General features: G+C 39.9%; 1 protein-coding gene across 1 annotated transcript in view; it reads left to right on the top strand.

Annotated features, from left to right (window-relative positions):
* Window positions 1–13,166, top strand: part of LOC117555440 (coronin-2A-like) — a 21,166-nt gene extending 8,000 nt beyond the window's left edge. The window contains exons 4-14 of the mRNA XM_034230327.1: window positions 3,204–3,353; window positions 4,476–4,676; window positions 6,727–6,843; window positions 7,354–7,458; window positions 7,565–7,661; window positions 8,276–8,404; window positions 11,497–11,571; window positions 11,646–11,758; window positions 12,395–12,553; window positions 12,638–12,706; window positions 13,053–13,166. Coding sequence (XP_034086218.1) covers window positions 3,204–3,353; window positions 4,476–4,676; window positions 6,727–6,843; window positions 7,354–7,458; window positions 7,565–7,661; window positions 8,276–8,404; window positions 11,497–11,571; window positions 11,646–11,758; window positions 12,395–12,553; window positions 12,638–12,706; window positions 13,053–13,118 — 1,281 coding nt within the window. The 3' untranslated portion in view covers window positions 13,119–13,166. The remainder of the gene's footprint in view (window positions 1–3,203; window positions 3,354–4,475; window positions 4,677–6,726; window positions 6,844–7,353; window positions 7,459–7,564; window positions 7,662–8,275; window positions 8,405–11,496; window positions 11,572–11,645; window positions 11,759–12,394; window positions 12,554–12,637; window positions 12,707–13,052) is intronic.

The raw sequence follows: 13,166 nt of genomic DNA, 5'->3' as shown, positions 1-13,166 counted from the left end.
GCAAAACATTGAAGTATCTCAAAATTGTACCCAAGTACATCAACTTGTTGAGTTGATTAATTTAGTTACTTTACACCAGTGGCTATACAGATACAAAGACTAAGCCTTGCACAGAGGCATGAAAATACATTTTCAAAATGCTCAACAGTGCTGCCTAAATGATAAACTGACTGCTACACAATTAAAATAAATGCTTTTATATATTTCTATTAGATGTGACTCTTTAACGTTTCTGTTATTATTAACTGCTGCTTTAGTTGTTCTGACTGCTAACATCCTGTTATTCCTCATTTTAAAGCCGATATTCTGTGGGGTCGGGGGATCGGATCCTTGTCACCTTTTTCATACCTGATGAGTTTGCATCCCTGCTTTAATACAGTCATCCCGGGAAGATTGGTTTCCAAGCTATCTGACCTAGGATTTTCCTCAAACATCTGCCAATGGATTAAGGACTTCCTAACTAACCGCCCCAGACAGTGAGAATAGGCCCTCACCTCTCCTCCACCCTCACACTCAGCACCGGTTCACCACAAGGCTGTGTGCTGAGCCTGAGCCCCATGCTCTACTCCCTGTACACCTATGACTGTGCCCCCGCTCACCCCACCAACACCATCGTCAAGTTCGCGGACGACACAACCGTGGTTGGACTGATCACAAGAGGAGATGAGTCAGCCTACAGGGATGAAATCCAGAGACTGGCAGTGTGGTGTTCAGATAATAACCTTGTTCTGAACTCCATAAAAACAAAACAACTCATTATAGACTTCAGGAAAAACAGCACAACACCGGATCCACTGTACATCAACGGCAACTGTGTGGAAAGGGTTCCCGCCTTCAGGTTCCTCGGCACACACATTGCTGAAGATCTATCCTGGTCTATCAACACCACAACATCTGTGAAAAAGACCCAGCAGCGACTCCACCCATGCCCGGCGCCGTGGGAGGGCCAGGCCCTCCCATTTGACATTCCTGCCCTCCCCGAATAAACACGTTTTTTTTATTATTTATACAAATTAAAAAATATATATATTTTTTTTTTTTTAATTATAAATAAACTGTGAACTTTTATGCTACGATGTATGTGATGTCAGAACAAAAAAAAAATCGCAGGCTACGTCAAATAAATGCATGTGTCTGTTGTGATTTGTGATTCATCCCCATTTAGACCAATCACAGCGTCACACTCTGCCGCCTATTCTGGATTTGTTTATTGTGCATTCTGTAGACTCCCATTTCTGTTTGAATTACAAAATGGACATAAAAAATTGGCTTAAAAGGTCTAAGGATTTATTCAAACGAAATAGCGATGAAAGAACTGCAGCCGATGGTGCTGCTGGCGACCCTGCACCTGCCGTTGCAGCAGCACGCCTTAATGTCACAAGCTTGACCTCGGCAAACCCCGGGGCTGAGCTAGCGATGATCTGGGGTTAATAAACCCAAGCAGGTGAAGCTGGATCGTTATCCAGGGAGATTGTTTTCAGGAAAGAAGCGCACTTGTGCCGGTCTGTTGAAGATTCGTTAAAAGCAGACGCAGCCTTGTGTCTTCATCTGATGCAGCTTTTACTGTCAAAGGTTTTTGCGACTGGAAACACGCATTACAGACTGATAAAGGACTGCTAAGATATGCCGCATCAAAAGAACACATTTCATGTGAGAGTGTGTGGAAAGAGAGACAGATACGCGAGGAAACAAATAAGGAAATGAGTACTTTAGTGCAGATCAGCTGGCACGGAGCCGTTATTACGTGTCAGCTGTCGTTGATATTATAGCTTTTTTAGCTGTCAACCAACTCCCTCTCAGAGGTGACTCGATGCACTCCACAGCATGTCCGAGTGCAGTGCATAGGAACATAAACCATGCCCAAGGCGGGCTAAACAGCTCATCGACTCCGTCTCTACTATTTCTCTCCGAGTGCAACGATGAGGAAGCTGCCATCCTTAACCAGTGTGCCTTGCTCGTGATTTACCAGTGTCTGTGCTGCCACGCACACAATGTTTCAAAGTGGTTGCTATGTTGCCCTTTATTTGTGTATGTTTGCGATAAGTGTGCGTCTTTACGCAATGCCGTTGGCCTTGCTGTTTGATATATATTGTGCCGCAGGCCCGCAGCACGTGACGGTTTTGTGTGCCCTCCCATGAAAATCATAGGCCCTCCCTTTAGATTTGTTCTGGCGCCGGGTCTGACTCCACCTCCTGAGGATCCTCAGGAAAAACAACCTGGAGGAGAAGCTTCTGGTGTCTTTCTACCGCTGCTCCATAGAGAGTGTGCTGGCATATTGCCTAACCACGTGGTCTGCCAGCTGCTCAGAAAAGGACAGGAAAGCCCTTCAGAGGGTCATCAACACAGCCCAGAAGGTCATCGGCTGCTCACTGCCTTCTCTGGAGGAACTCTTCAGCCAACGTTGCCTCAACAGAGCAGGCAAAATAATTGCAGACTCTTCACACCCTGGACACTTCCTGTTTGCTCTTCTGCCCTCCGGTCGACGCTACAGGTCAATTCAATCAAGGACAAACCGACTGAAAAACAGTTTCTACCCCAGAGCCATACGAGAACTGAACAGTTACAACTTGCAACTGCACTACTTTTTAATAGTTTATTAACTTATTAACTGATCGACATCAGAGATGCAAAATATCATCCCTGTGTTTTTTATATTGCAAACTGTATTTAAATTATGTGCGGGCATGTATGCATGTTGGTATGGATGTGTGAGCATATGTGTATGTGTGTATATGTTTATATAGATATATATTTATTCGTTTTATGTGGAAATGCACTGCGAGGATTGCTTTTTTAAATTTCGTTGTACCTGGTGCGATGACAATAAAGGAATTATATTCTATTCTATCACATACAGAGCATCAACTAGTTCCTGAACAGTGTCCTTCACATGCTGATATCCAAGAGAGGGAGTTACACAGTCACAAGATGGAGGAATAGAAAGCAGTATTCAATGTTTACTTCAGATTAGCTCCACATCAGAAATGAGCATGCTTGATGTCTCTCTCCATAGAGGCTGAATCATCATGTTAATCACATAGCTATCATATGCCTCAAACAGTCCTGATGCTCTTCTAGGTAATCACACATCCTGTCATGTTCACAGCTACAGTTGGGATGCCTTTGTTATCATGTTACTCTCATGTTGGAAGAGGACATTCACTATTTTCCCAACAACTTATGTAAGAGTACTGTGTGTTCAGGTGAAGATCTGGGACGTCCCGGTGTGCGGCGTCCAGCAGAACCTCACCACGGCCAGGAAGACTCTGATTGGTCACTCCAGGAGAGTGGGGCTTATCGAGTGGCATCCAATAGCGGAGAACTTGCTGCTAAGCTCCGCCTACGACTACAAGGTCAGGATCCTGATTTGACGATTTATTATAAACCAAACTTAAAGGTGGGGTAGGTAAGTTTGAGAAACCGGCTTGTTATACACTTGTTGTTATATTCCATGGAATGCTCTTAACATCTCGATAGCAATGAAAATCTGAAGTGCTTTGACAATAAATCCATTAAAATATCATCAGTGGAAGCCGTGGCGCTGTAAAAAGCACGACCAATCATCTGAGCCGGCTAAAGTAACTGGATGGCCTACCTGCCTGTCAGCCTTCCATCTGGGCACAAACTCATCTCGTGCCCTCAGTGGTCATGTGCGCGTTCGTGTGTGTTGGAGGAGGGGCTCTGTAAGGAAGTGGCAGATTTTCTCCGGTTGTGTATTTTCAAATTCTAGCGCACTCGAGCTGGTTTCTCCAAAATTACCTACCCCACCTTTAACCTTAAAAATTTGAAAATGTAAAAGGTCTCCTATTGTACTATTTTTAGGCATATATAATAGGTCTAGATATATAATTTAAAAAAAAATTCTATGAAGTGTTTTGCTCAAAATACCAAACAGATCATTCTAGCCTCAAACCCCTCTATTTCAGCCCAGTTACTAAAGTGATGATTCTGGGTCTAAAGCTTTAAAACAAAAAAAAGCTGCCAGCAGATACTCAGCTAAATGCTGAAACAGTATGGAGCTCAAACTCTTTTTGTCTCTCAGGTTTACCACAAGGTGAGTTCCTTTTGATTTCCTGCTTCTTCACACACATGCTCTCCAGTACAGGTTAGCTCTGAGTGTTAGCGATGCTAATGTAAACACCGACCATATTACGTCCAAAACAGTCGGGCATTTTTTCTGATAGCAACGTTTCTGATTGGGCCGTGGGTGTAAAGCCCGCCCACATTTCAGATATTACGTCATATCGGACGTAGATCTGGATCAGCTTCGTTGTTCCCCCGTTTTTAGAGATGTGGGTACGGAGGAAAAGAGAGAGGGTTTTCTTTTCTGACTCTTTGTGAGTTCCCCGACGCACCGGGGACACATGGATAAAATACATCAAAAAGTGCATTTTGCATGATATGAAACCTTTAAACACTTACAAATCGGGTGTTTTTTTGACCAAACAGCCCTGATGTTGCCTCTGTTTCCCCAGGTCCTCCTCTGGGATGTTTCCCAGGCGGGTTCGGTCCTCAGGTGTCCGGTCCGGGTGGTTCTGTCTCCGGTTCACCATCGATACCCATCTGACGCTCTGCTGCTGTCCGTCAGCTTCAACTCTGACGGCAGCCGGCTGGCCGTCACATCCAAAGACCGACGGGTTCGAGTCCTGGACCCTCGAACAGGGAAGATCCTACAGGTACGCAGTGGTGGGAAGTAGTGGAGTACAAATACTTTGTTACTGTACTTAAGTACATGTTTCTGGTATCAGTACTTTACTCCACTACTTATTTTTCTGACGACTTTTTACTTTTACTTCTTATATTTTGAACCCAAATACCTGTACTTTCTACTTCTTACATGTTGAACCCAAATACCTGTACTTTCTACTTCTTACATGTTGAACCCAAATACCTGTACTTTCTACTTCTTACATGTTGAACACAAATACCTGTACTTTCTACTTCTTACATGTTGAACCCAAATACCTGTACGTTCTACTTCTTACATGTTGAACTCAAATACCTGTATTTTCTACTTCTTACATGTTGAACACAAATACCTGAACTTTCTACTTCTTACATGTTGAACACAAATACCTGTACTTTCTACTTCTTACATGTTGAACACAAATACCTGAACTTTCTACTTCTTATATGTTGAACCCAAATACCTGTACTTTCTACTTCTTACATGTTGAACACAAATACCTGTACTTTCTACTTCTTACATGTTGAACTCAAATACCTGTACTTTCTACTTCTTACATGTTGAACCCAAATACCTGTACTTTCTACTTCTCTCATGTTGAACTCAAATACCTGTACTTTCTACTTCTCTCATGTTGAACCCAAATACCTGTACTTTCTACTTCTCACATGTTGAACACAAATACCTGTACTTTCTACTTCTTACATGTTGAACCCAAATACCTGTACTTTCTACTTCTCACATGTTGAACACAAATACCTGTACTTTCTACTTCTTACATGTTGAACTCAAATACTTGTACTTTCTACTTCTCTCATGTTGAACTCAAATACCTGTACTTTCTACTTCTCTCATGTTGAACCCAAATACCTGTACTTTCTACTTCTTACATGTTGAACTCAAATACCTGTACTTTCTACTTCTTACATGTTGAACACAAATACCTGTACTTTCTACTTCTCACATGTTGAACACAAATACCTGTACTTTCTACTTCTTACATGTTGAACTCAAATACTTGTACTTTCTACTTCTCTCATTTTCCAAACAGCTGGTTCCTTTAGTCTGAATGTGTGTTTGATGCGTGATCATTATTCTTTAGAGTCATTGCGTGCCTATTGATTTGAACACGATCCGTGTATCCATCATTTCCTGGTCTTCTCTAAAGAAGAGGGACCAAGGGAAACGTTGTCATGTTGCCGTTGTTCAGCATGGAAACATTCATTAGCTAACAATGACATTATTGATCTATTAATATAAAGGGAGGTCAGGTACTCTTTAAAACAGCTGCTAGTTATGGGTACTTTCTACTGAAGTACATTTCAAAGCCTCTTTACTTTTACTTGAGTAAAGAAGTTTAGTCAGTACTTTTACTTTTACCAGAGTATTTTTAAACACGAGTATCTGTACTTCTACTTGAGGAAAGGATGTGTTGCCATCTCTGCAGGTGTGTTTCAGAAATGCTCATGTTGTGGTAATACCAGTGGTGGAAGAAGTATTCAGATGCTTTGCTTGAGTAAAAGTAACACTGCATTCAACATTTATGCCTTTTCTAACTCAGAAATTAGGTTTAATTTTGTGTAAATGAGGTCTATTGACCATAAAGAGTCACACTTGTGGTAATAAGTCAGAATGAAGTTGCCTTAAAAGATGTAACACAGATTTGGGTGATTAATCATACTGTATACTATAAACTATGTAGAACAACAGTTCCACAAATACTCATTGTGCATAAAATGGCCTTTGTGTGTATATCATTACATTATGGGACATTTCTAATATTGTTGATCACATTTTACTGCTGTAGACAAACAAAGATCTGGTTGACTTTTTGTCAAATATTTCAATAATTTTGCTCTTTTCTGACTGAAGTCCATAATTTCGCTTTTAAATGTACTGGAGTAGACGTATAAAGTAGCATAAAAGGAAAAAACTCAAGGAAAGTACCTCACAATTGTACTTAAGCACAGTACTTGAGTAAATGTACTTAGTTACTTCCCACCTCTGGGTTATATTGATAACTTTTCTCCAACCTTTAGGTGTCCCGGAGTAATTCCCACAGAGCGAGTAAGGTGTTGTTCATCGGAGGACTGAAGATGCTTCTCTCCACCGGCAGTTCGATCTGGAACCACCGACAGATCGTCCTCTGGGACCCTGTGAGACTCAAACACACACTTTACCTTCTAATTCAATGCTTCATTAGTTAAAGGTGTCCTATTGTACTATTTCTAGACATATATTATAGCTCAAATGCTTTCTCTCGCGGGTTTACCACAAGGTGAGTACCTTATTTCCTGCTTCTTCACACATACTCTCTCCAGTACAGGTTAGCTCTGAGTGTTAGCGATGCTAATGTAAACAAAGACCTTATTACTTCCAGAACACGTCAGGCATTGTTTCCGATACAGCAACGTTTCTGATAGGCCCGTGGGTGTAAAGCCCGCCCACATTTCAGATATTAAGTCATATCGGACACACATCTGGATCAGCTCCGTTGTACCCCCGCTTTTAGAGATGTGGGTACGGAGCAAAAGAGAGAGGGTTTTGTTTTCTGACACTTTGTGAGTCTCCTGACACACAGGAGACTCACATTTATGGATAAAAGACATCAAAAAGTGCAATTTGTATGATAGGAGACCTTTAAATTAAGGTGTATTTGTTTCTAGGACGACTTATCTGAGCCGCTGTACGAAGAAGTTCTGGACGGATCTGCAGGAGTCCTCTTCCCGTTCTACGATCCGGACACACACATGCTCTACCTGGCTGGAAAGGTCTTACAAAACACACAGATTACCCAGAACTCCTTGCATATTGATGGTGTTCCAGTCTGGTTGTTAGGAAATTGAACCTAAAGGGAATTTAAATACCTTTATTCAGGGTGACGGGAACATTCGATACTACGAGCTGAGCACGGAGAAACCTTACATCAGCTTCCTGACAGAGTACCGGTCTCTGCTGCCACAGAAAGGACTCGGTGAGGTCAACAAACCCATTAAAAAGTGTAGTGTTTTGTTGCTTTTGAACATATATTCGCAGCCTAAAACTTAAACCTTACCCTACCAACGTTAGCGCCTAATCGTACATGATATTGCAGGAAAAACATACACTCTTATTTTGTAAAAACACTCTCCACCATGTCTTAGCTAGCTTCACAACTTTACTTTTGGCCAAACTTATTTGAGGAAAAGACTAATATAGTTAGCTTTACAAGATATATTTGGTCAAAACACGACATTAGCTAGCTGTAGAATATGGTATTCAGAATAAAATACCAAGCAAAGCAGCAGCACAAACACTTAGTTTGGAAATTAACCAACTTAGCGAGTTTCACTGTACTTATTCTGTAGAAAAAGCCAACTCTACAAACCCATTTCTAAGAAAATTAGCAATAAAGATAGCTGAAACGTGCATTTAAAACGAACCCAAACGGTTAACGAAGACATACATTTTGGGCAGTCCAACTTAGTTATCAATACCAATGCTGAATGTTATCAAGATCACCATGTTCTACTTGTTACTTATACAATAAATACCTTTGGCTAGCTTTCGAGCTGTTTCCCGATGTTTAACGTTCAACTGTCACTATAGGCGTGATGCCAAAGCGCGGACTGGACGTTAGCGCCTGCGAAGTTTTCAGATTTTACCGACTGATCTCCATCAAAGACTTGGTGGAGCCGCTTTCCATGATCGTACCGCGGAAAGAGGTTAGCATCACACGTTAACTACGTATTTACTGACCATTTAGACACAAAAGCTGCATGTTTTTTTATTTCCGTCTATCCTTCCAGTACAGAGAGGGCAAGAGTACACACATCCTTTACTCAAGTAGAAGTACAGATGCTCGTGTTTAAAAATACTCTGGTAAAAATAGAAGTACTGACTAAACTTCTTTACTCAAGTCAAAGTAAAGAGGCTTTGAAATGTACTTCAGTAGAAAGTACCCATAACTAGCAGCTGCTTTAAAGAGTACCTGACCTCCCTTTATATTAATAGAACAATAATGTCATTGTCAGCTAATGAATGTTTCCATGCTGAACAACGGCAACATGACAACGTTTCCATTGGTCCCTCTTCTTTAGAGAAGACCAGGAAATGATGGATACACGGATCGTGTTCAAATCAATAGGCACGCAATGACTCTAAAGAATAATGATCACGCATCAAACACACATTCAGACTAAAGGAACCAGCTGTTTGGAAAATGAGAGAAGTAGAAAGTACAGGTATTTGAGTTCAACATGTAAGAAGTAGAAAGTACAGGTATTTGAGTTCAACATGTAAGAAGTAGAAAGTACAGGTATTTGAGTTCAACATGTAAGAAGTAGAAAGTACAGGTATTTGTGTTCAACATGTGAGAAGTAGAAAGTACAGGTATTTGGGTTCAACATGTGAGAAGTAGAAAGTACAGGTATTTGAGTTCAACATGTAAGAAGTAGAAAGTACAGGTATTTGTGTTCAACATGTGAGAAGTAGAAAGTACAGGTATTTGGGTTCAACATGTGAGAAGTAGAAAGTACAGGTATTTGAGTTCAACATGTAAGAAGTAGAAAGTACAGGTATTTGAGTTCAACATGTGAGAAGTAGAAAGTACAGGTATTTGGGTTCAACATGTGAGAAGTAGAAAGTACAGGTATTTGAGTTCAACATGTAAGAAGTAGAAAGTACAGGTATTTGAGTTCAACATGTAAGAAGTAGAAAGTACAGGTATTTGTGTTCAACATGTAAGAAGTAGAAAGTACAGGTATTTGAGTTCAACATGTGAGAAGTAGAAAGTACAGGTATTTGTGTTCAAAATGTAAGAAGTAGAAAGTACAGGTATTTGTGTTCAACATGTGAGAAGTAGAAAGTACAGGTATTTGAGTTCAACATGTAAGAAGTAGAAAGTACAGGTATTTGAGTTCAACATGTAAGAAGTAGAAAGTACAGGTATTTGAGTTCAACATGTGAGAAGTAGAAAGTACAGGTATTTGAGTTCAACATGTAAGAAGTAGAAAGTACAGGTATTTGAGTTCAACATGTAAGAAGTAGAAAGTACAGGTATTTGTGTTCAACATGTAAGAAGTAGAAAGTACAGGTATTTGAGTTCAACATGTAAGAAGTAGAAAGTACAGGTATTTGAGTTCAACATGTAAGAAGTAGAAAGTACAGGTATTTGTGTTCAACATGTAAGAAGTAGAAAGTACAGGTATTTGAGTTCAACATGTGAGAAGTAGAAAGTACAGGTATTTGTGTTCAACATGTAAGAAGTAGAAAGTACAGGTATTTGAGTTCAACATGTAAGAAGTAGAAAGTACAGGTATTTGTGTTCAACATGTAAGAAGTAGAAAGTACAGGTATTTGAGTTCAACATGTGAGAAGTAGAAAGTACAGGTATTTGTGTTCAAAATGTAAGAAGTAGAAAAATACAGGTATTTGTGTTCAAAATGTGAGAAGTAGAAAGTACAGGTATTTGAGTTCAACATGTAAGAAGTAGAAAGTACAGGTATTTGAGTTCAACATGTAAGAAGTAGAAAGTACAGGTATTTGAGTCAACATGTGAGAAGTAGAAAGTACAGGTATTTGAGTTCAACATGTAAGAAGTAGAAAGTACAGGTATTTGAGTTCAACATGTAAGAAGTAGAAAGTACAGGTATTTGTGTTCAACATGTAAGAAGTAGAAAGTACATGTATTTGAGTTCAACATGTAAGAAGTAGAAAGTACAGGTATTTGAGTTCAACATGTAAGAAGTAGAAAGTACAGGTATTTGTGTTCAACATGTAAGAAGTAGAAAGTACAGGTTATTGAGTTCAACATGTGAGAAGTAGAAGTACAGGTATTTGTGTTCAACATGTAAGAAGTACAGGTATTTGAGTTCAACATGTAAGAAGTAGGAAAGTACAGGTATTTGTGTTCAACATGTGAGAAGTAGAAAGTACAGGTATTTGTGTTCAACATGTTAAGAAGTAGAAAGTACAGGTATTTGAGTTCAACATGTAAGAAGTAGAAGTACAGGTATTTGAGTTCAACATGTAAGAAGTAGAAAGTACAGGTATTTGAGTTCAACATGTAAGAAGTAGAAAAGTACAGGTTATTTGAGTTCAACATGTAAGAAGTAGAAGTACAGGTATTTGGGTTCAACATGTGAGAAGTAGAAAGTACAGGTATTTGAGTTCAACATGTGAGAAGTAGAAAGTACAGGTATTTGGGTTCAACATGTGAGAAGTAGAAAGTACAGGTATTTGGGTTCAACATGTGAGAAGTAGAAAGTACAGGTATTTGTGTTTCAAATGTAAGAAGTAGAAAGTACAGGTATTTGAGTTCAACATGTAAGAAGTAGAAAGTACAGGTATTTGAGTTCAACATGTAAGAAGTAGAAAGTACAGGTATTTGAGTTCAACATGTAAGAAGTAGAAAGTACAGGTATTTGAGTTCAACATGTAAGAAGTAGAAAGTACAGGTATTTGAGTTCAACATGTAAGAAGTAGAAAGTACAGGTATTTGAGTTCAACATGTAAGAAGTAGAAAGTACAGGTATTTGGGTTCAACATGTAAGAAGTAGAAAGTACAGGTATTTGAGTTCAACATGTGAGAAGTAGAAAGTACAGGTATTTGGGTTCAACATGTGAGAAGTAGAAAGTACAGGTATTTGGGTTCAACATGTGAGAAGTAGAAAGTACAGGTATTTGTGTTCAAAATGTAATTCAAAGTAAAAAGTCCTCAGAAAAATAAGTAGTGGAGTACTGATACCAGAAAAATGTAGTTAAGTACAGTAACGAAGTATTTGTACTCCACTACTTCCCACCTCTGTTCCAGTCTGGTATTTTCCAAGCGGATCTGTACCCGATGACGGCAGGAAACCAGGCGGCCATGACGGCTCAGGAGTGGCTGTCGGGGATCAACAGAAGTCAGTAACTCATCCCTTTGGAGCCAAAATGGCCAACATACATGATCCATCACCTCTTGTTTCTCTCGCTTTAGGTCCAGTGCTGATGTCCCTGAAACCTGGGATAGGAGTTTCCAACCCTTACCCAGAAACCCCTGCAGAGAAGATGGATCCACAGAGACCTGAGAATAATGACTTTATGGAAGAGGTAGTCAAAATCAATCATGAAACAGTAGTTTAAAGAAGGGTTTAGGGTGGATGAAGTAGCTGAAAATAAGTGTTTTTCGGGCAGAATGGCATCACTTGACTGACATGGGAGTTGTAATTCCACCTGGCGCACGTTGGGCTTTCAAATGAAACTAATGAGAAGCTTTAAAAATGTACACCATTGTCCAAAGATCGCAGAAACGGCAAGTTGACAAAACCCCAGAAGTGGGAGAAGTACTCGGGTCTTGAGTAAAAGTACTCAGATGTTGTACTTGAGTAAAAGTAGAAGTACCAGAGTGGAATACTCTGTTACAGTAAAAGTCCTGCATTCAAAATGTTCCTCAAGTAAAAGTAGAAAAGTATAATCATCAACCCTAACCTAAAAGTAGTCGTTGTGCAGATTGGTCCATTTCAGAATAATATATATGATATGTTTTATAATGATTGACCATGCTGCACAGGTGGTTCACTTTTAGCATTATTGGGCTGTGGTCAACTTTAGAAGCTATGTTAACGAAACCTCTCAATTCCTGCAGACCTTTAAAATATCCTATTTACAGCCGATTTGAATATGAAGGAAAGCTGTCCGTTATATTCTTTCACCTAGTTTGCGTTTTTCCTGAATCTCTTCTTTGAGGCCTTCCTGGAGGAGCAGCTCTCATATCAGGACGCCAAATATCCCCGAAAAGTGAGCGATCTGTCGGGTTGGCAGCCGGACGAGACGCTGTTGACGAACTTCTTCACGCCGCACTGCTGCGAGCCTGCAGAGAAACCGCCGCCAAACACCGAGAACGAGGTGGGAATACATCAGAAAACAGGAGAATATCCGGCGTGCAAAATGTGTTATCTTCCTGCTAAGAAAGGTGTTTTATTCTTTCAGCTCCTGCAAGCTTTCTACAGACAGCAGGACGAGATCAGAGGCCTGAAGGACAAACTGAACGAGAAAAATGTGAGTGTTAGGACACAGGAGGCCAAAATATGTTATCTAAAATAATAAAAAATGTTGTCTTACTGAAGTGTTTGGAGCCTTGGGGACAAAATAGGATATTTTCGGTCAAATTATTGGCATCTAAAAGGCCCAAAAATGTATCGTAAAGAAACTTACGGTTGGTTTTTGAGTCTTATTCATCTTTCATGGTCCAAGTTCTTCATTTCACACATATATGTTTTAGCATCCAATATTGTCCGTTTACCTTTCTTTAAACCTTTTTGTTTTTTGCATTATTTGAAGAGCACTTTGAGCTACATCTCATAGAGTTGATTTGTATTGTGATGTTTTCTTTGTTCCTCTACAGGTGAGGATCTCTCAGCTGGAGCTGGACATCAGAAACACCAGAAACAACCTGAGGGCGACTTTCTGAACCAACAAACAAATCAACATTTACAACAAATAAACTGAAAAACAGACA

Source organism: Gymnodraco acuticeps, unplaced genomic scaffold (assembly GCF_902827175.1).
Source record: "Gymnodraco acuticeps unplaced genomic scaffold, fGymAcu1.1, whole genome shotgun sequence".
NCBI classification, from domain to species: Eukaryota; Metazoa; Chordata; class Actinopteri; order Perciformes; family Bathydraconidae; genus Gymnodraco; species Gymnodraco acuticeps.
This window is presented reverse-complemented; position numbering and strand designations above follow the sequence as displayed.